The sequence below is a fragment of the Haliotis rubra genome, unplaced genomic scaffold (genome assembly GCF_003918875.1).
Source record: "Haliotis rubra isolate DU_JTF1 unplaced genomic scaffold, ASM391887v1 Scf858, whole genome shotgun sequence".
NCBI classification, from domain to species: domain Eukaryota; kingdom Metazoa; phylum Mollusca; class Gastropoda; order Lepetellida; family Haliotidae; genus Haliotis; species Haliotis rubra.
Genome location: NW_025767588.1, coordinates 33,812 through 55,679, shown reverse-complemented (window position 1 = coordinate 55,679; position 21,868 = coordinate 33,812). Strand labels below are relative to the sequence as shown.

Here is a 21,868-nt window from a genome sequence, read left to right as displayed (position 1 = left end):
ACATAAAAAATATCAAAAGCTGTGACACCTTTTTGTTGAATATCCAATACATTTTGTAATAGTATGCAATAAAGAGATACTAAGTCCTATGTAGGAGGTACAAAATCCTACGTAGAAAATACAAAGTACTACGTAGGAGATGGTATGTCCTACGAAGGAGATAGTGAGACCAATTATTTTGAGGCCCTACTACGCTTCCGTATTTTTGTGTATCGGCAGTGCTTTGCGTATTTGATTGTGTGTTGTTCACGCTGTCACACAGTTCTATTGCAGGTAGGTAACGGCGGACTTTAAATAATCAATTCTGTACCAGATAATCCTGTGATTGATATCATGGGCATCGACCTACGCAACTTGGACACGATGACATGCACCAACCAGCGAGCCTTACCATCTGATACGACTCCTGTCATTTGCAGAGATGCCAACCCTGATTTAGCCCAATTAGTAGTTTGGCCAAAAACTGATGCAAAAATTAATATGAACTTTTCCAAAAAATGTTCATATTTATTGAAAAATAAAACGATATTCGAAGAACGTTATAAAAATATTGTACACACCTAAATCAGTAGTAAGTATCCACATGATACTCAATAAAATGTGGTTGAAATATATTGTGTATGGTACGTATGCTATTTGATAATTTGATTCAATGTATATGTATTTTGTAAAAAGTCTTATATTTTACTGCTGTCGTAGTTGCGTATCCTGTGTTGTGTTTTTCGTCATGTGCAGTTAGGTATATCCTGGGAAACAACCCGAAGTTCATGTCTCTCCCCGGCGGTGGGGTAGCCTAGTGGTTAAAGCGTTCGCTCGTCACGCCGACGACCCGAGTTCGATTCCCCACATGGGTACAATGTGTGAAGTCCATTTCTGGTGTCCCCCACCGTGATATTGCTAGAATATTTCCAAAAGCTGCGTAAAACTAAACTCATTCACTCATGTCTCTTACATTAATATTGTGAATCCCGTTCTTCTCCGCTTGCAATAAGAACAACACAGAAGACTTGCTCTGATCAAGTTTACTGAATTACCAACATATATAATAAATCAACAACCATATATTACATAACAAAACAGCCACTGTAAAATGAACTGGCACAAAGGAACACATTGAGCATGTATACGGTAGTTTGTACAAGGTGTGACGTAGGCAAATATAGCGTTGTCTTCATGTTATGGTACAAATATATTCGTATGTAGATAAATACATCATCAGATAATCTGGTTTGTATGCATCATGATGGATCTCCCAATAGTCCACGCAGGCCATGAGACAGTCAACTCAAATGTAAATCAACAAATTATTATAAACATTTATTAAATCGTGTCGGTCGTTATGACTTTTCTAAGAATAACACTTATAGATTCATTTGTTTTATCGATTGCATCATGAAATAGTCGACTCATATGTAAATGAACAAAACTATTTTAACATGTATTACCTCGGTTCCGATCAGATCAGTTCTGAAACATTTTTCAAAGAGCATCTACTTTTGTAAATGATAAGTTTACCACAGTGATGAGACAATACTCATAAGCTCATGTGTAAATGATCAAATTAGGAGATAAACATACTGTGTTGGAAAATCAGAGGTATATAACGTGAATAAATACCTCTGAATGACTTTAATTAACCAATCACAATCCAGTATTTCTTGAAGTCATGGTAGAAATATTTTTAACATTTATTCCTTCGGCTCGGTACCAGTTGTCAATTTTCTAAGAATACCACCTTTATATTCATGTTTTTGTTGATTGCATCAGGAGTGGGTGCATTTGGTATTACGCCCCTTTGAACAGTGTTGCAGTTGCACCTGCCAGGTGTATGTGGGAGTTAGAGGACGACCTACCAGGTCGATGTAATAGAACGGGAATGATATTTCATAGGCAAACCTGAAGTGATACAGGCATGTTATGGACTAGTAATGTCTTGTTGAAACCCAAGAGAACGGGAATGATATTTCAGTTAGAGGACGACCTGCCAGGTTTTATATTCACGTTTTTGTCACGAGACAATCAACTCAAATGTAAATGAACTTTTCCAAGAAAAGCAAGTTTATATTAAATTATGGTGTCGATTGCATCATGTGTGAGGAAGTGAATGGATATTTGGTATTAGGCCCTTTTGAACACTATTTCATAAGAGGTGTCAGGTCGATGTGCGAGGAAAACCTGTGACACAGGCATGTCATGGATTTGTACCCCTTTGATGAACCCCAAGAGGACAGGCATCTGCTTTCAAACCCAAAAAAATACATCGGGGTGATCCGGATTAGATAACCGGTTTATGTCACGCCTAAGGGACGCAACTCTGCACAGCAAATAGCAGCGGTGCAAATGACGACTGCCCGACCTCTGTCTCCGCCTTAGTTTTTACATGAATGCATTGTTGACATAAAGTATCATAACCTCACAAATGTAAATATTTGTTCTATGTGTGTTACCGACGATGGTCTTTGGTTTGCTGTGAGTCATTTATACAGTTCTTAAATAATTATGTTATTTGGGATTATGCGTCATATTAGTATATAAAAATACATAATGAAGCATTTTTTTCTGAATTTGATGATGAGAACTAATAACTAAACTTTAAAACTGAATTTTCGTTTTCTGAACTGTTCCAACACAACAGTTGCAAACAATGCTGACCTGTAATTAACATAAAAATGAATCAAGAAAATGATTGCATATGCACATATTGCATGTAATGTAAAACTATCATTGTTACCACAATATATACCTTGAGCGTTTAGGATGAATTATGATATGATGTAGATAGAAATATACGCTGACCGAATGGTTCAGGTGTCCCTTACCACAAGGCGACCTCGACAGAAGACGACTTTATATCCAAGTATTTAACACCACCTAACAGCATTTGTTCAGAACACTAACTAGCCAGGGTTGCCTGTATTTAATTTCATCTGTCTGAATTCGGGATTGTGTACCGTTTTTAGTCCCATGGGCCTATATTAGTATTTTTAATTTTATTGTTGAGAGTGATGTCCCTTGGTGAAAGAATATGGCGGACGTCGGTGTTTACAACGTCCATCTTGCAATCAGGGGATTCCACGTGTAGAGGACTCACTGGACTCCAGAGATAGGTAAGATTTTTGACACGGTAATTGACGTCTGAAATGCGTACGACTCACACTCTGTATCATTCAAATTGGAGTGAGTGAGTAAGTTTATTTTTACGCCGCTTCAGCAATACTGCAGCAATATCACTGCTGGGGACACCAGATTATCAAATTGGAAAATTTTGAAAATGCGACATTTTCCTCCGTCGAAATGAGAGTGGAATTAAGGTATGTCAAATATTGTGTCCCTGCTTTTTCCATGACTAACAGCCAGTCTCTGAAATGGGCATATTTTACAGAAAAATGTTTTTAAATTAAAATAAAATAGTAGGAGCCCAAAGACTTTCTTCATTTTCCTGAAACTGTGAATATCTAGACTTGCCACACAGTCTAGACTTGCATGGCCTACATTGGGTACATTTATTTCAGGGTCTGTACGATAGACTAGCTTTTCCCATTCATTGTGTGCAATTCCCGAATTTAAGTATGGTTAAATAATTTGATTACCAAAGGGGTAATTTTCATTATTAAATCCTGGGCTTGAATTCACGGTACGACAGACACAACTCGTCAATCGCTTTGTGGCAAGGGACACAGGAATGTGTCTTACTGATTTCACACATTGTATTACCACGGCACCTACTACAAAAATGACCAATTTTCTTATGCAGCTTTGTGTTCAATAGCACCTAACAATAACGCTCCAATGGACATGAAATGTAGTTAAATCTATTTTCATCTGGACTGAACGCCCAGCTATAACGGCTATCCGTATTATTTTCTGTGTTTCTCATCTCAAACCTAAACCACCAAGACAGCAGGCGGATAAAAAAGAATAAATTAAAAAATTACACACACAATCAAATAAATAAATAAATAAATAAATAAATAAATAAATAAATAAATAAATAAATAAATAAATAAATAAATAAATAAATAAATAAATAAATAAATAAATAAATAATAGATAGATAGATAGATAGATAGATAGATAGATAGATAGATAGATAGATAGATAGATAGATAATAGATAGATAGATAGATAGATAGATAGATAGATAGATATAGATAGATAGATAGATAGATAGATAGATAGATAGATAAATAAATACATTTTCAGTAATTGTGTAACTCATGATGCTTACTTTTAAAATTTGAATCACTTGGTTTATAAAATTGATTTATGATGTAGATGGAGTCGCTTTGCCCGAAACAAAATTTTAATAAAAATATAACAGAGGTTTGGAAAATTGAGATAAGAATTTTGAATTATTTCACGTCGGAATGAAAATTCAGGTCAGGCTGGTAATGGGAAACAGAAAAAATATACGGACAGCTGAACATCATAATTCCGGGGATCGACAAACCGTTGCAGTCTAACGTTACTGCAGAACAGCCCAACGTCTATAGGAAACTGTCGCAGTGGACATACATCTTGACTTCCGGCGACACAGAATGCACAATCCTTTCTCTCCAGTCTGCGTAAGGTATCCCAGAGACCTCCTCCATCCACGACTTCGATATGCAGTTCAGAATATGAGCACACCCGGTCGGCAGTTTCCTCTCACCGTATGCTTGTCTTTATATTTAATACTGAACGTATGATTTTCCTGAGATGACTTAGTTGATGTGACGTCAGCTCGCGCCAAATGCTGAACACTCTTCCGGTGGACGCCAACTCTTGTAACACCTCGTGTGATTGGACGAGACGTAAACTGGTGTTGTACATGTTGTGCGCTGTCAACTTTTTGGAACCTTCGTCGTTTGCCATTATGAGAATTATTTGAGCTGAAACAACAAATGTTTATTTTTATTTTATTTAATTTTTGTATCACTCCACTTCATCTAGCACATACCTATAATAAGCAGCAACCGATGAAGCAGTGCTGAAATAGACTCAAACATAATCCATCTAAGCGGAACACAAGGCGTCAGTAAAATCCTTCAATTTGGTACGTCACAGGTTTTGGCCAGGGATATCACGGCGTTGGACGCATGGAATAGAATTAACACATTGTGCCCATGTGGCGAATCGAACACAGGAATTCGGTGTGATGAACTTTGCCCACCCACCGCTCTACATATTATAATTAGCTAAAGCACAAAGGTACCGGAGGAAAGTCTATGCATCCCTACATCATCACAGCGGTATCTTCATTGAGATACGAAGGATTAGGCATGATGAGAAATCCTGCATCCCACTTGAGCTGCAAAATTAGTTGTGAAAGGTACCAACTGGGTGTCTGTGAATGAGAATTCAATTGTACAGGTACGACTGTCAAAGAAGCCTGATTATGGATGTTCCCCGAAAGCATGTTCTGCTACTAAAACAGGAGCCAATCTTTTATGCCATCTGTTTTAAGATATATAAATAAAATTCATTTTCGGTTAGTTCCTTCTCATACTGCATACTGATTGAACAAAGGTGAGATATTGTCCACTCCTGTCTTGACTAAACATGCAAATAAATGAAATACAGAGGTTAGTTTTCAACAATTTGAAACTTTGATACTTTTTCATGCTGATCTTTTCAAGAATTCTCTACGCAATTTGACATTTCACGTCGACCAAATATGGAACCTCATCCTACATCTTTCAGTAATTGAACCTCAACGTACCTCCCAGAGATTTCATGAAACGAACAGCAGATGTATGCAGGTCACTGTCCTGTGTCCGGAGGAAGCTCTGACCTCCCTTGTCCTCCATCTCGGACACGACCAGAAACAGCTTGACTCTGGGAATGGACTTGAGGTGTTCCGACCCCTCTATCATGTAGTGAGGCTTGACGGACAGCTTCACGTCATCCAGCTGTTTCAGGATGGCCTCTATCAGAGTCGCAACGATGTTGTTGTTTTCACGTTTGAACAACACCACACACAGCTCGTTCTTCAGGGATAGCCCGTGTTTGGGCGAAAAGTTGACTCCGTTCTGGAAAGATGAATACGAGTGAGGGAAACAAAAAGAGTAATTTTCTAAAATAATAGTAATAACATAATATGACGATGGTGATGAATGTTTGTTCTCTTTGTTTGTTGTTTTACGCCGCACTCAGCAATATTCCAGCTATATGGCGATGGTCTGTAAATAATCGAGTCTGGACCAGACAATCCAGTTATCAACAGCATGACCATCAATCTACGGAATTTGGATACGAAGACATGTGTCAACCAAGTCAGCGAGCCTGACCTCACGATCCCGTTAGTCGCCTCTTACGGCAAGGATGGGTTGCTGAGGACCAATTCTAACTGGGATCATCACGGGATGAATGAATGAATGAATGAATGAATGAATGAATGAATGAATGAATGAATGAATGAATGAATGAATGAATGAATGAATGAATGAATGAATGAATGAATGAATGAATGAATGAATATAATTGATAATATTGTCCTTGCCCTCTTAGCCATATATAATGAGATATCAGGCCTAAACTATTTTCACTATATCATTCATATTGTCAGTTAATGAGTTAATAATGTATAAATCTTGCATAATATGAATAGAAACATTTACTGTTGCATTACTGTAAAATTAAGTGAAGGACTACAGATTGTTAAGGGAGAGTCTATCTACCATTTTGAAAGAATGCTCAACACAACTACGATAAGAGATGTAACAGAAGTAAGTAGAGTAGGAAACAAAAGCATCACAGGAAGCGGGCTATATCCTTGGTGCATGCTACAAGATATCAATAACTTTAAAACTGTCCATCTTCGGCAGTTAAATAAATATAATGCTCATACGAAAATTAACGAATAAAAACCAAAGCAAATTCGAATCTCCATATATTATCCACCTGACGAGCAAAGGCTTTAAGCACCAGTTTGTCCGACTCGCGAAATTAACTCTCCGAGGACAATAAGTGGACAATACACCCTTGACTGACGAAGATGTACTGTAAAGAACCTACAGCAACACGGTGCCTAGGGGAGTGATCGCCATTGGTTGAGGCGCTGGTAGACGGAAGGGACGATTTCCTGTACTTAGCACGCTGAAGGGGAAATCGTTTTAAAGATAGGTTGACCGGTGTCCACTTCAACATTCTGTACACATACAACGACATCTGCAAACAGAGAAGGGCGGCTCAGCTACATCCTCTGGCAACATATAAGCCAGAGCTTATCATTCCAAAACCATCTTTCATGTTGATGAAGTCTAATTCATCTTAAATATATGCTGCGGAATCGATTATGATAGCTGTGGGGTGTTTTACAACCAAATCTGTTCAAATGAGGTTTGTGCAGTCATGCTGATCGTGAAGATAGTGAGCTTATGAGCGGATATGTTGAGCGGTACATAATACTTCTTTCGTCTCTGAAGAAACCAAAAAGGGATATTGGGAAACCTGAATTCATAGGGCTACAGTGATTACACCATAAAGATAAATCATGTTTTACTATTTAGCTGCAAAAGATATTGCTTCTGACTTTTTCTTGCATTCCGTTTTGATGTCAGTAAAAACAAAACAAGCAAAAAAGATGAAAGCCATGAAAAAGACTTGTGCACTAACATGCAAAGTGAGAGTGAGATAGGGCAAGATAGAGAGGTGCATGAATGATAACTATTATTTCAATGAAATGGTCACAAAGTTACCTTGGAAACAGACGAAGTCTCTTTCTCTACTTTCTGAGTGCAGTTTGTCCCATCTCTGGAAAATCTTCGGAATGGATTCAGCTTCTGAACCTTTGGATGAAGTCGCAGCATCACTTCTACTATTATCATCACTATGACTAAGAATCCCAGCGACTCTGAAAGAGCCAAGAAGAAACTTGGTCAAAGTCAGACATATCCACGGGACAAGTAAACTTGTAACCATTTATGTTCACACACTGCACCCATTTAACTGTGGAAAAAGGACGGAGGGGTATACATAGCCCAGTGGATAAAGCATTTACTAGTCATCACGCCGAATACCAGGGTTCTATATGTGAAGACGTCTGATGTCTCCTGGGGCATGGAATTTAGGTAAAAAGTATACAGCTCCATATGAACCAATTACGGCGAAACAACGTCGTGTCGGAGTTGAAGGGAAGTATGCAAATACTTCGAGTTATCCGATATTCGACACAACCGCAAAATGATGACTGGATGTGGCATACGCAGAGGAGAAGCTTTCACTTCGAGACAAGGTTATATTTCGAGACAAGCTTTTACTTAATAAGTTCGACACAACGTTGTTTGACTGTATGCTAATTTTCTTAAGTCCGAATTCCTGCTGGGATTGGCAAAGTCAAGGATGTGAAGGAGGTGAGGTGATGTTAAATTGGGTTTAACGTCGTGCTTGAGAAGATTTCGCTCATATGACGACGTGCATACGTGTGTATGTGCATGTGCGGCTGCTTCTACTAGCCCAGACTTAAGCTGGTTTTATAGTGCTAGCCCACTGAGATACCATGCCGCAGTGAAGCATGAATACCCCACTTAGACACATTATACTGACTCCGAGCCGACCAGTCCTTGTTGTACCCATTAATGCCGAGCGCCAGGCAGGGACCAACAAGTACCATATTTTAACGTCTTTTGGTATGACGCAGTCGGGGATCGAACCCGCGACCTTCCGCTCTCGGTCCAAAGTTAAGGAAGGTAATTTGACCAGGAACATGCACTTAAGCTTCAAATATATCGATTATGTGATATCATCCAATAGCCATCGAACAGTCAATTCCCTTCCATTGATTTGCCCCCAGAAATATATATAGACCAGCGAGACTGATCATCGGTTTCATAAAATGCATAATGGCTCATAGACATCAAAACTCTCCACTAGACTGTATGACAAGAAGGATATCGAGCAATATACATGCAGCTCCAGGTTTTGGTGGCTTTAATTTGAGGTAAAAACACATCAAGCGCTTTCTATGATGATTAAAACTTTGTTTGATCCAAGTTACAACATTCAAGGCCTCAGTAAAGCGTTGTTTAAAGCATTTTCAGTAAAATATTTTATAGTTAACATGGGGTTGAAATTTCCAGATTTTATGAATCTGTGACAAGGATGATATAAAGTATTAATCCCTCTTTTGACTTTAAGCTCCTTTGTCTGGCATTCCAATGCTACTCTCAAACAGCCCCTAGTACCTCTGCGACTTACTTCCATTGTACTGTCTCAGCAGAACCCTTCGGTCTGAATCCAAACATCTGTTAACTGTTCCAAAAGTGAAACTCTCAGTTAGGGTGTGTGTGTGTGTGTGTGTGTGTGTGTGTGTGTGTGTGTGTGTGTGTGTGTGTGTGTGTGTGTGTGTGTGTGTGTGTGTGTGTGTGTGTGTGTGTGTGTGTGTGTGTGTGTGTGTGTGTGTGTGTGTGTGTGTGTGTGTGTGTGTGTGTGTGTGTGTGTGTGTGTGTGTGTGTGCCTAGCCTAGTGGTTAAAAGCGTTGGCTCGTCACGCCGAAGACCAGGTTCGATTCCCCACATGGGCACAATGTGTTAAGCCATTTCTGGTGTCCCCGCCGTGATATTGCTGGAATATTGCTAAAAGCGGCGTAAAACTAAACTCAGTCAGTCAGTCAGTCCAGTTATGGGAAGAAATCGTTCGCATATGCTACAGCCACTGCCTGAAACAATCTCCCCTTGATGTCCGCCAATGTCAAACCTGTTCTTCCTTCGAAACATCTATCAAAACTTATCTTTTCCGCCAAACTTTCTTCTGATCAATCCTCACTGCGCTTTGAGCATAATATCCAAGTATGGAAAGAGCTCAATACAAATCCACTATTATTATTAATATATTTTACAGATTAAAGATAATATGCAGCAGAGAGGTTCGGGTGATCCTGGCACAGTCAGGCTGGTAAGGCTCATCATCAGCTCAGGGTCCTTGCCCCCTCTACACGCAGCCCAGACAGAGAATGGGACTTCTCCCAGGAAACACTGCCTAGTCGAACCCACCAAGAACTTTCCGGAGAATATGCATACTCCCCAACACTGCAGCCTTCTGCATTACCCAGAGTGTCAGAAGGGCTGTGCTCCCGGTGGAGAACCCGGGCACTCTCCTGATCTGCGCCAAGGGCACCGAGAACAATGGGAGCCTGACGACAGTGTACTTGGGATGCCAGCGAGACATTTCAAAGGCGAGGTCCGCTTACTTAGTATGCTTTCGCTGAATCTTGCCAATCACATTGGTGTCAAAAAGGGACAGAAAATTCAATGATATATACACCTGGAACTTAATTAAGAACCCCCTGATATATTTCATGATAGTAAAGCAACTGTTAACCATCGTTAAACATGAATGATATCTCTGTATTACAACACATCTCTAGTAGTCTAAAAAAGGTGTTTCAGCTCCTTTGCACTCGTCACAACGCATCCCTTGTGCACGTGAAGCATACAACCCACACATTTCCCAAAATTCAGTTTCTCTAACATGCAATTTATGGGTATAAAAGCAGACAAATTTGTAACTGTCTCCATTAATGAATACTGAAATGGCGAGGAGAAGACTTTCTCAAGCACTAAGGTGGCAAATTGTCGGCATGCATGCAACAGGCATGTCCTTCAAAGCTATTGGACGACAACTGGTCACTCGGTCATCAGCCGACTTGTCCGAAAACATCAGATGACAGATCTGAGAGATCGTCCAAGGCCTGGACAACCCAGGAAGACAACGTCCCGTGATGATCGCAGCCTGGCACGTCTGGTATGGCGAGAACCCTTTGCCACAAGTTCGGTTTTGAAGTTCCTGTGGTTACCCTACAGACAATTATTGACCAGAACCGTCTGAAATCGCCTTAGGGCACTTGGTATGAGGTCCAGAAGAGTCATCAAACGTCCTGCTCTGTCTGATCTCCATAAGAGACGACGTCTGGAGTGTTGTATGGCCCGTCGCCAGTGGAACCTGAGGACATGGAGGAGGGTCCACTGGTCAGATGAGAGCAGGTTCCTCCTCCACGTTACAGATGGTCGAATGAGAGTGTGGAGGCATAAAAACACTGCTTACGTGCCCAGGAATATCCACCCTACTGTTCCTTATGGTGGAGGATCGGTTATGATCTTGGGTTGTCTTTCACACGACTGTAAACTTCAAATGGTGACTGTCCGAGGAAATCTTGATGGTCAGCAGTACATCCGGGATATTCTCCATCCAGTTGTCGTGCCCCACTTTGACAACCACCCGTTGGCTACACACCCGATATTCATCGACGACAACGCCAGGCCGCATCGTTCACGTGCTGTGACCGCACATCTCCAGAATGAGGCTATCATGACATTACCTTGGCCAGCCATGAGCCCCGATTTGAATCCTTTGGAGCACATCTGGGACTTTCTTGGACGCCGTGAGAGGTTGAGAGAACCCCCTCTCCAGCATCTTGCATAGCTGGAAGCTGCTTTGCATGAAGAATCATATCAGAAGGTTTACCAGTAGCATGATGAGGAGGATTCAAGCTGTCATCCAAGCACGTGGGGGATACACCCGATACTGATGCCAGACCCATCAGATGTTAACATGTGACATTCCTTGTGCATCATTTCTTGTAATAGTCAGCCATTGACAATGCTACGACCATACTTGTTCAGTGACTAATTTTCATCAAGAATCAATAGTGACCAAATCACATTGGTTACGCTATTAAAACAACACGTATTGGAATCATTGTCTTGTTTTTCATTTGCCAATAGATCGTATGTTTCACAATAGCTAAGGTTCCACTATCTTCGGAATAGTGAGAGAGTTACAGCAAGTTTTGTTTCTCATCATCCAGAAAATAGGGGGGGTGCTTAATTAAGTTCCAGGTGTATATATAAATTCATTGGCTTTATCAAAAAGATCAGGCTACATATTCTCGAAACGTTCGTAGCCTTACGAACTTCGTAAGCCCATTCTTAACACATTGGCTACGATCAAAGTTAAGAATTCTTAGGGCTACGAACGTTTCGAGAATAAGGGCCCAGGTTTGTTGGCAGGAATTCTTCTGAGACTGTATATGGACCGATTCCAGAAAAGTTTGAAAGCATAATTTTCCATGACGCCCTGGACATGTTCAAGTCGTACCATGGATGGACCTCGGAGTCAAAGCCACAGGCATGTCGGAGACGGTAGTAAAAGCAACGAGCCATGCTATCATGTCTCTTAAGATATGCTGTTTGTGCCAAGGAAGGGCATCGACTGACAAGGTGTTGGGCAGTCTCTGTGAATTCATTGCAAAGTCGACATTTCATGTTAATATTCCCTTTAAGAATCACATTTAGCCGATTGCGAGTGGGAAGTGACTGGTCCTGAGCAGCAAAAAGGAAGCCCTCAGTTTCACATTTGAGACCAGCCGATTTCATCCAGGCGAATGAGTCGGTGGGATTGCTATTCTGTTCCACACATTATTATTATTGTTATTATTATTATTATGTTTTACAGATTAAAGATAATATGCAGCAGAGAGGGGTTCGGGTGATCCTGGCACAGTCAGGCTGGTAAGGCTCATCATCAGCTCAGGGTCCTTGCCCCTCTACACGCAGCCCAGACAGCGAATGGGACTTCTCCCAGGAAACGCTGCCTAGTCAGACCAACCAAGAACTTTCCGGAGAATATGAAGGCTCCCCAACACTGCAGCCTTCTGCATTACCCAGAGTGTCAGAAGAGCTGTACTCCCGGTGGAGAACCCGGGCACTCTCCTGATCTGTGCCAAAGATCAGGAGGTACCAAACTCAAGGGCACCGAGAACAATGGGGAGCCTGACGACAGTGTACTTGGGATGCAAGCAGAGACATTTCAAAGGCGAGGTCCGCATATTTATCATGCTTTTCCTTGATCTTGTCAATCACATTCCTGTCAAAGGGACAGAAAATTCAATGATATATATAAATTCATTGGCTTTATCAAAAGGACAAGATCAGGTTTGTTGGCTGGAATTCTTCTGAGGGCTGTATATGGGCCTATTCCACAGAAGTTTGAAAGCATCATTTTCCATGACGCCCTGGACATGTTCAGGGTCGTACCATGGATGGACCTCGGAGTCAAAGCCACAGGCATGTCGGAGACAGTAGTAAAAGCAGCGAGCCATGCCATCATGTCGTTTAAGATATGCTGTTTGTGCCAAGGAAGGGCATCCACTGACAAGGTGTTGGACAGTCTCTGTGAATTCATTGCAAAGTCGACATTTCATGTTAATATTCTCTTTAAGAATCACATTTAGGCGATTACGAGTGGGAAGTGACTGGTCCTGAGCAGCAAATAGGAAGCCCTCAGTTTCACATTTAAGACCAGCCGACTTCATCCAGGCGAAGGAGTCGGAGGGATTGCTATTCTGTTCCACACACTGCATGTACACACGATGCAATGGCTTCTCAGAAAGCTTCTCCACAAAAGACCGACTCTGGGCAGACTTGGTGAAGGACTTCACCTGGTTTACTCCCATCGCTGTACCGTCCAGCAGTACATCGCCATCAGCAAAGTCAACCTCAAATTTCAGATTCTGTCCAACAACCTTGGCACGCTTAAAATAGCTGTGGAATTCCTTGCTTTCATCATGAGTCTTCACATGCATCTCCAGAGGATCATTCGATAAATAAATATGTGCAAAAGTACACAATAAAATTCTGTCATGAAGAGCCTCCACATTAATCAAACCCCGACCTCCAGAATTGATTGGCATATATACACGGTTAAGAGAGGAACGAGGGTGGTGGGCTCTGTTATCAGACATGATCCTTCTGGTCAGGCGGTCAAGACTCTGGATGTCTTGTTTCGTCCAATCAACTACTCCAAAGGAATAGGAGAGGACTGGCACAGCAAAAGTATTGGTGGCTTTGACCTTGTTTCGAGCATTTAGCTCTGAGCTCCAGATTTTCTTTAAACGAGATTTGTACTCGGCCCGAAGTTTGTCTTGAATCTGGGCATTCTGGAGCTTATCTCGAACTTGCATTCCAAGATAGGTGTAGGCCTGATCTTCCACAAGATGCTCAATAACTCCTCCCCCCTTGTAACTTGACCGATCCATCATTAGTTACCTTGCCACGTTTCAAATGAAGAGTATTACATTTGTCGAGTCCAAATGTCATGCCAATATCATTCGAAAAGGACTCGACAAGGAGAACCTGCTCTTTCAAATTGGTATCTCCTTTGGCAAGGAGCTCGATATCATCCATGTAAAGGAGATGAGTAAGAGGTGTTGGGGATCTGTGCTGAGGAGGTCCGGGATGGTAACCCTCCTCTTTATTGAGCAGAAAGCTCAAAGGATTTAAAGACAGACAAAAAAGCAAAGGACTAAAGGAATCCCCCTGAAATATTCCCCTTCTGATTGGAATAGATTCCGAAGTCTGCACCTGCCCCAGCGAGTACATCTCAAGTTGAGTCGACCAGCAACTCATTAAAGACTTGAGTAAATCAAGTAGTCGCTGAGGGAGGTCAATGCAATGAAGAGACTTCAGAATCCATTCGTGAGGGACAGAGTCATATGCTTTTTTTGTAGTCAATCCAGCACATGGAGAGGTTGCGGTGATATGTTTTAGCCTCTTCCAAAATCATTTTCTGTACAAGAAGTTGATCCTTGCACCCCCAACATCCCTTTCTTGCTCCCTTCTGCTCTCTGTAAATCATATCATTGGAAGAGCAGTAAGATGACACGAGGTTTGTCAAACACCCTGTGAATATTTTATACTGAGTATTCAAACATGTGATAGGGCGGAAGTTTTTGGTATCAGTCAAGTCTCCTTTCTTGGGGAGAAGTATTGTGCGACCTTTGCAGAACCATGGAGGAACATCACCTGTGTCCACAAGAGTATTGAAACAGTGTAGTAATGGTGTTTGGACACAGGGGAACAGTTTCCAATACCGATTTCGAATGCCATCAGGCCCTGGAGCTGTATTTGATTTGGACTTTTTTATAACACTTTTCAGGCAATCTGGTGAGATGTAACAGACAAACGACCTAGTTACCTTCTCATGCATTGCATGGTCATAATCACGGACCCATGGTGCCTCAAGGTTACAGTTGCCGGGTACAGACCACAACTGTTTGTCATGTTCACCATCACCCTTTGCTTTCAGTTGCCTGTAGAAGTGCTTTTCATTGTTTCTAAACAGTTTATTTTGTTTGATGAATTTATTTTTCTTTTCCCATTTTTCTTTCTTTCAGTCCAAACCTTTATTTTTGCCTTTAGGGAATCGACAATTTGGAGAAGTATTATATTATTATTATTATTATTATTATTATTATTATTATTATTGTACCGTCAGTATAAGTGTTTCCTGTTTTTGCAGGAGTTCATACGGACAGCCAGGGATGGGAATACGCAGAATACTATTACATGTACCTTTGTAACACCTCGTGGCATTATTTGACAGTGATTCATAAACCCTTGCTTATCAATCTTACAATCGACTGATGGACATGGAAAAGGTTTCGTCAGTTTAACTTGTTGATGGAATGCTTCAAAAAGTGGTGAAAACGGTGTTCGCTCTCTTGCATAAGAAAAAAACTGTTCAGCATACGAAGCATCCGAAGTGCAAACCCAATGGTGTACCGTTATGTGTGGGTTGAGTGTGAGGAAATATGACTTAAGCTATCTATCTACTGCCATCTTCACAGAACATTGTGGGTGTCAATGTGGTCTCTACGCTGGCAGGCATCACTGTTCCAGTCAAAGCCTACTATAATTCCCAGAACAAACGTTATTTGATAGATCGACGTAAAGTCGGATATGGGCAAGTCTAGAGTTTTATTTATGGGAACGTCTTCGAGCATAGCCATCGAGCTGCGGGGAATTACGGATTATCTGGCCCGACTGAAATTAACCAATGAATGACGTTAATCCTTGCCTTTGGTGAGGGATTTACAGCATTCATTCCGACTAAAAGATAATCCGAAATTTCCAACTTCGTGTTGGGTAATCAAAATATTAAACATTGACATTTTAAAAGAGAAAAAAGTATAAACGATAATACCTACAGAGAAACTTCACTAAATGTAACCGGTTCAGATAGAGATGTGATATGTGACGTCATGATCATTGAAGACGTCATTCGTAGAGCAACATGTCTGTTGTTTCAGTGACTTAAACTTTTACGTCGCATCAGCAATATTTCAGCCATATCGTGACGACAAAGAGTCATGTACTGAGAATACATATATTTATACTTAGCTGTCAGCGAATGACAGTATAACGACTAGATTATCACAAATATATTAAAACTTGTTTGAGTTCAGTGTAAAATAATGTTGAATGAGAGATACATGTGTGGATTACAACGTCATTCGTAGAGCAACATGACCGTTGTATGACAGATGCACGTGTGGTATACAACGTCATTCGTAAAGCAACGTGTCTGTTGTATGAGAGATACTTGTGTGGATTACAACGTCATTCGTAGAGCAACATGTCTTTTGTATGAGAGATACATGTGTTGATTACAATGTCATTCGTAGATCAACATGTCTGTTGTATGAGAGATACTTGTGTGGATTACAACATCTTTCGTAGAGCAACATGTCTGTTGTACGAGAGATACTTGTGTGGATTACAACGTCATTCGTAGAGCAACATGTCTGTTGTATGAGAGATACTTGTGTGGATTACAACGTCATTCGTAGAGCAACATGTCTGTTGTATGAGAGATACTTGTGTGGATTACAACGTCATTCGTAGAGCAACATGTCTGTTGTATGAGAGATACTTGTGTTGATTACAACGTCATTCGTAGAGCAACATGTCTTTTGTACGAGAGATACTTGTGTGGATTACAACGTCATTCGTAGAGCAACATGTCTGTTGTATGAGAGATACTTGTGTTGATTACAACGTCATTCGTAGAGCAACATATGTTTTGTATGAGAGATACTTGCGTGGATTAAAACGTCTTTCGTAGAGCAACATGACCGTTGTATGAGAGATACATGTGTGGATTACAACGTCATTCGTAGAGCAACATGCCTGTTGTATGAGAGATACATGTGTGGATTACAACGTCATTCGTAGAGCAACATGCCTGTTGTACGTGAGATAGATGTGTGAATCACAACATCATTCGTAGTACACCATGCCTGTTGTACGTGAGATAGATGTTTGAATCACAACATCATTGTGTTGTATGAGAGAAACGTGTGGATAACAACGTCATTCGTAGAGCAACATGCATGTTGTACGAGAGATACATGTGTGGTAAACAACATCATACGTAGAGCAACTTGCATGTTGTCTAGAGATACACATAAAACATCATTCGGAGATGGCACATCAGAAATGTGGTTGATTTGGGTCAAAGAACGTCGAGGTCTTGGATCGATTGATTACAAGTGGCCAACATAAAGTTTGAATTTGCTGACAATAAAAGTACTCAGACGAAAATGTAACCCTCTACCCCATTCCCTTTAAATCTGTCTTGATGTATTCGGTATGTATTGCGTAACTTTTAGTCATCACTGATAGTTATTGGTCCATTCATGTCTTTTTACCGTTAATTGTTTTCAAAACCTTTTCTTGTTCTTCAGTTACAACAATCTGATTTTCATCAAAATGCAGTGTTAAATGTTTCTCTACAATATGAATGCGTTCGTGGTAACCGCCAAGAACAATGACATTTGGAGATTTGATATCATTGGTTGTTATGTCAACGATTAAATCTAAACGTCAGCAATAAAACCAACGAGAAGCAATGTTCTAAAAGTCAGAGTTGTGTCCAGACAGACAAAAAAAGTGTTATACAACGATTAACGGGTCAGGGTTCGCTATAAATAAATTTAACGATAGGGCTACCATTTCAAGTCAAAGTTAACTGAGTCTTTTGCTATGACAACCAAGACATTAAACTTGCCTACCATCAGAATGCAGTCTGTTTGTCAGCTCCTCAAGTCTGGTCTCCAATCTGTGTATATGAGAATCCAGTTGTGACAATCGCTGAAGAAATAATGTTAATTTTTTTTCCAGCGAAGAATTCACATCGGACTGGTTACTGACTTCTTTAACTATTGTTTCCCTGGCAACCACTTGTTCTTTGAATGCCATCTCGAGTAACTGCAGACGATTGGCTAAGTCTGATATCACGTGTTGCCATGGGCAACCGTCAGTGGATGAAGAACTACATCCGCTGTTTGGGACGTCGTTGAGTTGCGGAATGTGTGAGGAGGACGTTGCCCAGCGTATGGACGCAGCGATGCCAATTAATGAGAAAAGAGCACTGAAAAATAAAGGAACCACTATAGATATTGGATCTTAAAAAGTAATTCATGAAAAATAGTTTTCCATTACTATAGAAGATGGCTAGTTATCAGAAATATAAATTGGAAAAAAAGCATTGAGATCCTCTTTTGGTACTCCCAAACAAATTGCAAAAGAGATATCTGCATAAAAATATAGTTGATTTTGTGAAAGATTCAAATGTGTAGGCAGAATGTCTTTGTGCTGGAATAAAATAAAATTAATCACATTAAAAGTGAAATAAACGTTTACTGTAAACACGGATATACGTGATCAATTCATAGGATATTCAGCACTATTATGCGCCCAATGGAATGAGTTTCGCTGGATAAATGAGACGCTATAGAATACGTAGGGCTTTTACTGAAACAGGCTTGATGGAGATCATCTTCCAGTGAATGTCAAGCATTGTCAGCTAGTTCTTGTGTCTGATTTAGGTAATCCCCCAGACATCTGTTTTTCCCCACCATTCATCAGTTACAACAGCCTTCCACTTCATCTTCCAGATACATCGTCAAGAGAGGAAATATGTTATCTCCAATATAACATTACACATTTTATATCGATCTGAAACATTTCTGATACGCTGCCAAGTAGAAGTTAATCTGATTGTTTGACATTTCCCGTCATCAAAGATCAATAAATACCAGTAACGTCAAAGAAGAAATATCAACTTTGACTTAAAGTTGACGTAATTTAAATTACTGGTTAAACTGTGATTGAGTGCCCTAGTATCAGTGTTGAAGTTAGGACGAGCTGCGTGTTGAATTTGAAATCACGATAAATGAATCATGGGAACCCATGGTTTCATTCTGTGCGCCTTTTACATCTGGCCATCGCTTCCTGAACGTAAACTAAGGTCAAGAAGTATTTAAAGATATGAAAGATGTAATACGTAAACAGTAACTAGTAAAGTGTCAGCCGTCCTTTTTGTGTGTTCTTTAATCGTGCACACACACACACACACACACACACACACACACACACACACACACACACACACACACACACACACACACACACACACACACACACACACACACACACACACACACGCACGCACGCAAGCACATAAACACACATACACACGTGAAGGATATGCAAAGGTGTTACATAGCTATTACAATAGTATATTCTGGAAAGAATGAGGGAACGAACAAGGGCAGATGTAGAACATTCAGACAATAGATGGCATATTTTCCGATGGTTCGGATATGATGGCTTGAGACGGTAAATGGATAAATTTCCGAAGACCATGCCAGGATCCGATAAGGTAGGTGTCATAACCAAGACCCCTGATTCCTTGGTGCTACAAGTGTCGTGCCGGAAAGGCTAAAATATATATTTCGGATGTCCTGGAGAGCTAATTTTCCAGGAGTAGGTGAGTACCGCCAAGGCTTAAGATACGGTGAATACTTTATTTGGCTGGAAACAAGTTTCGCCTGAACCGACAGTAGGGGACACAGGTTACTGGATGTGCACAGATGCTGGGTGTTCTGCCCGTATCGTGGCAAGTGGAGACCGACTTCAGACAGCGGAGCACACCCACAATCATACGGAACCGAACTTCATCTGAGGTAAGGTGCTACACCGAGATATTCGAGATCTCTGTCACATAGCCATTTTCTGACACATTTGATTGACACCGGTGGTTTGACTGAACTACTGTTTAAACCGAAGTCAATTGAACCCAACTTTTTCAATGTTACGCTGAAAACGCACCTGTTTCTTTGGGTTGTAATAGTGTTTAAATGATTCAAATTAGACATGGGTATTAATTCATGATTGCAAGAGGCGTGCTAGAAACCTACGTCCATGTGTACAGTTCTTAGCTTCGCCGGGACCGCATCAATGGTCAAGTGGACAGAACGTTCGTCCGGAGAGCAAAAGTTCCGTCTTTTAATCCCTACCATATCAAACGATGGGACTCAAAACTCTTCTCAGTCATCTAAATCATCACCTTTAACGTTAATCAGCTGATACCCTTATAAAACACATACATCTGACCTTGAAGATCCGGGAGGTATTTCTCTTCAGCAACCAATGCTTGTCTTAAGGGACGACTAACGAGATCGGGTGGTCAGGCTCGCTCACTTGATGCATGTCATCGTATCCCAATCCGAGACGATGCTCATGATGTCATTCACTGGATAGTCTGCTCCAAACTCTATTTTTACAGACGCCGTCTTATAGCTTGAATACTGCTGAATGCGGCATTAAAAATATACAAATATAATCATGTTTCAAAAGCATAGCCATTTCAATATTAATTTAGATACAGTGACAACTCACAGTGCAACACGTCCCATCATCAGCAGCATCGGATCTTCACAATAATGAAGATGAACAGTTAGCAATAATACAGTTATATTACATGCCGGGATCATCTCCTTTAGTCCAATCAACATCCAGATCCGTCTCAGTTTGCTCAGCACACTGAGACATCATTAGCCGACTTAAAGACGATAGCGTAACTCGAGGCTGCCACGAAGAGGGTGCTATTGTCGTAAAGAAGGTTGATATATTGAGCCAGTTTGAAGCAAGTGTCATGGCCTGTGATGATCAAATTTGCCAAGCTTTTCCAATAGGCTTTCGCTTCTGGTTTAGAACGTTAGATAATAGCAACATCGTCCCACGCTTTCTCTCAAATGATTTATTAATTAACCTTAAAGGTCACATGCAACGTAAAACACAACTTTGCAGATTCTGATACCTTTCGGTATGGACATACCGAAACAAATCGTCAAAAATGCAAATTCAACTTATAAAGTTGAAAAATAACGCGATGAAAAAAAACGCGCGAAATCGGAGTTCAAACGTTTCACTAAATTTCCCCAGACTTTTCTGGGGAAAACGGGTTTCAACAGCTGGGCTGCGCTCATAGCACGTGCGCAAGTAAATAGGTTCGCGCAGCTTGGAAGCGGTTGTCGGGTGAATATTCGGTGAAGGCTTTGGTGTGAGCTATTTTTCTAATGTTTTGTTGATATCTCACAGGCGCGAGCTTTTTATATGTTATGACAGTAAATTAACTGTTTATATAATTTCATTTGTCTATTTCACCACACGTTCTTCTTACCGAGAAACTTTCTCAGTTCGATACTTAAAAGCAATGTCACTATTTAGCGTTGACAGAATTTCTAACTGTGATATAGATATGTCGTTGTCACAGACAAAACTCAATGTCTTGTTTTATTGACACCTGTGTGTCTGCCTGCCTGTCTGCTAATGACAATATTCAATACACAGCTGCTATCACTGACCACAAGCGATTTGAACTAACACCAATCAGGCTATACACAATAAACAAAACGCATTGATTTATGGCCCGAGTTCGGTCTCTGTCACATTATGTAATTACACAGACAGGCAGGTGTGATACTTGAACACATGACATGTTATGATGTCTGTTGATTGCAAAATGTTATACACAAAAAATGAGCATGTATTTACAAAACCCAACATCTCTCTCTATATATATACACACAATTAGCCGTGAAGGCATCTGCAACTGAACCAGCCGTTACACTTGAGTGCACACCCACCCGCTCTGACTGGGTTCGGTATCCCGGCTGCTTCGTTTCTTGGGAAGTAAACCGAAGTACACAATATTGCACTTTTGTTTTGCGATTGTACGCTTATAATTTTGTTTATATGTTTTT

The 21,868-nt window shown here is 40.6% G+C and overlaps 1 protein-coding gene across 1 annotated transcript; it reads right to left on the bottom strand.

Annotated features, from left to right (window-relative positions):
* Window positions 1–4,386: 4,386 nt before the first annotated feature.
* LOC124262825 lies at window positions 4,387–20,654 on the bottom strand. The gene is made up of 6 exons (XM_046697392.1): window positions 20,584–20,654; window positions 17,831–18,189; window positions 7,680–7,834; window positions 6,997–7,149; window positions 5,702–6,011; window positions 4,387–4,871 (listed from the first exon to the last, which is right to left on the bottom strand). The coding sequence occupies exons 1-6, from the start codon at window positions 20,652–20,654 to the stop codon at window positions 4,648–4,650; spliced, it is 1,272 nt and encodes a 423-aa protein (XP_046553348.1). The 3' UTR covers window positions 4,387–4,647.
* Window positions 20,655–21,868: the final 1,214 nt, after the last annotated feature.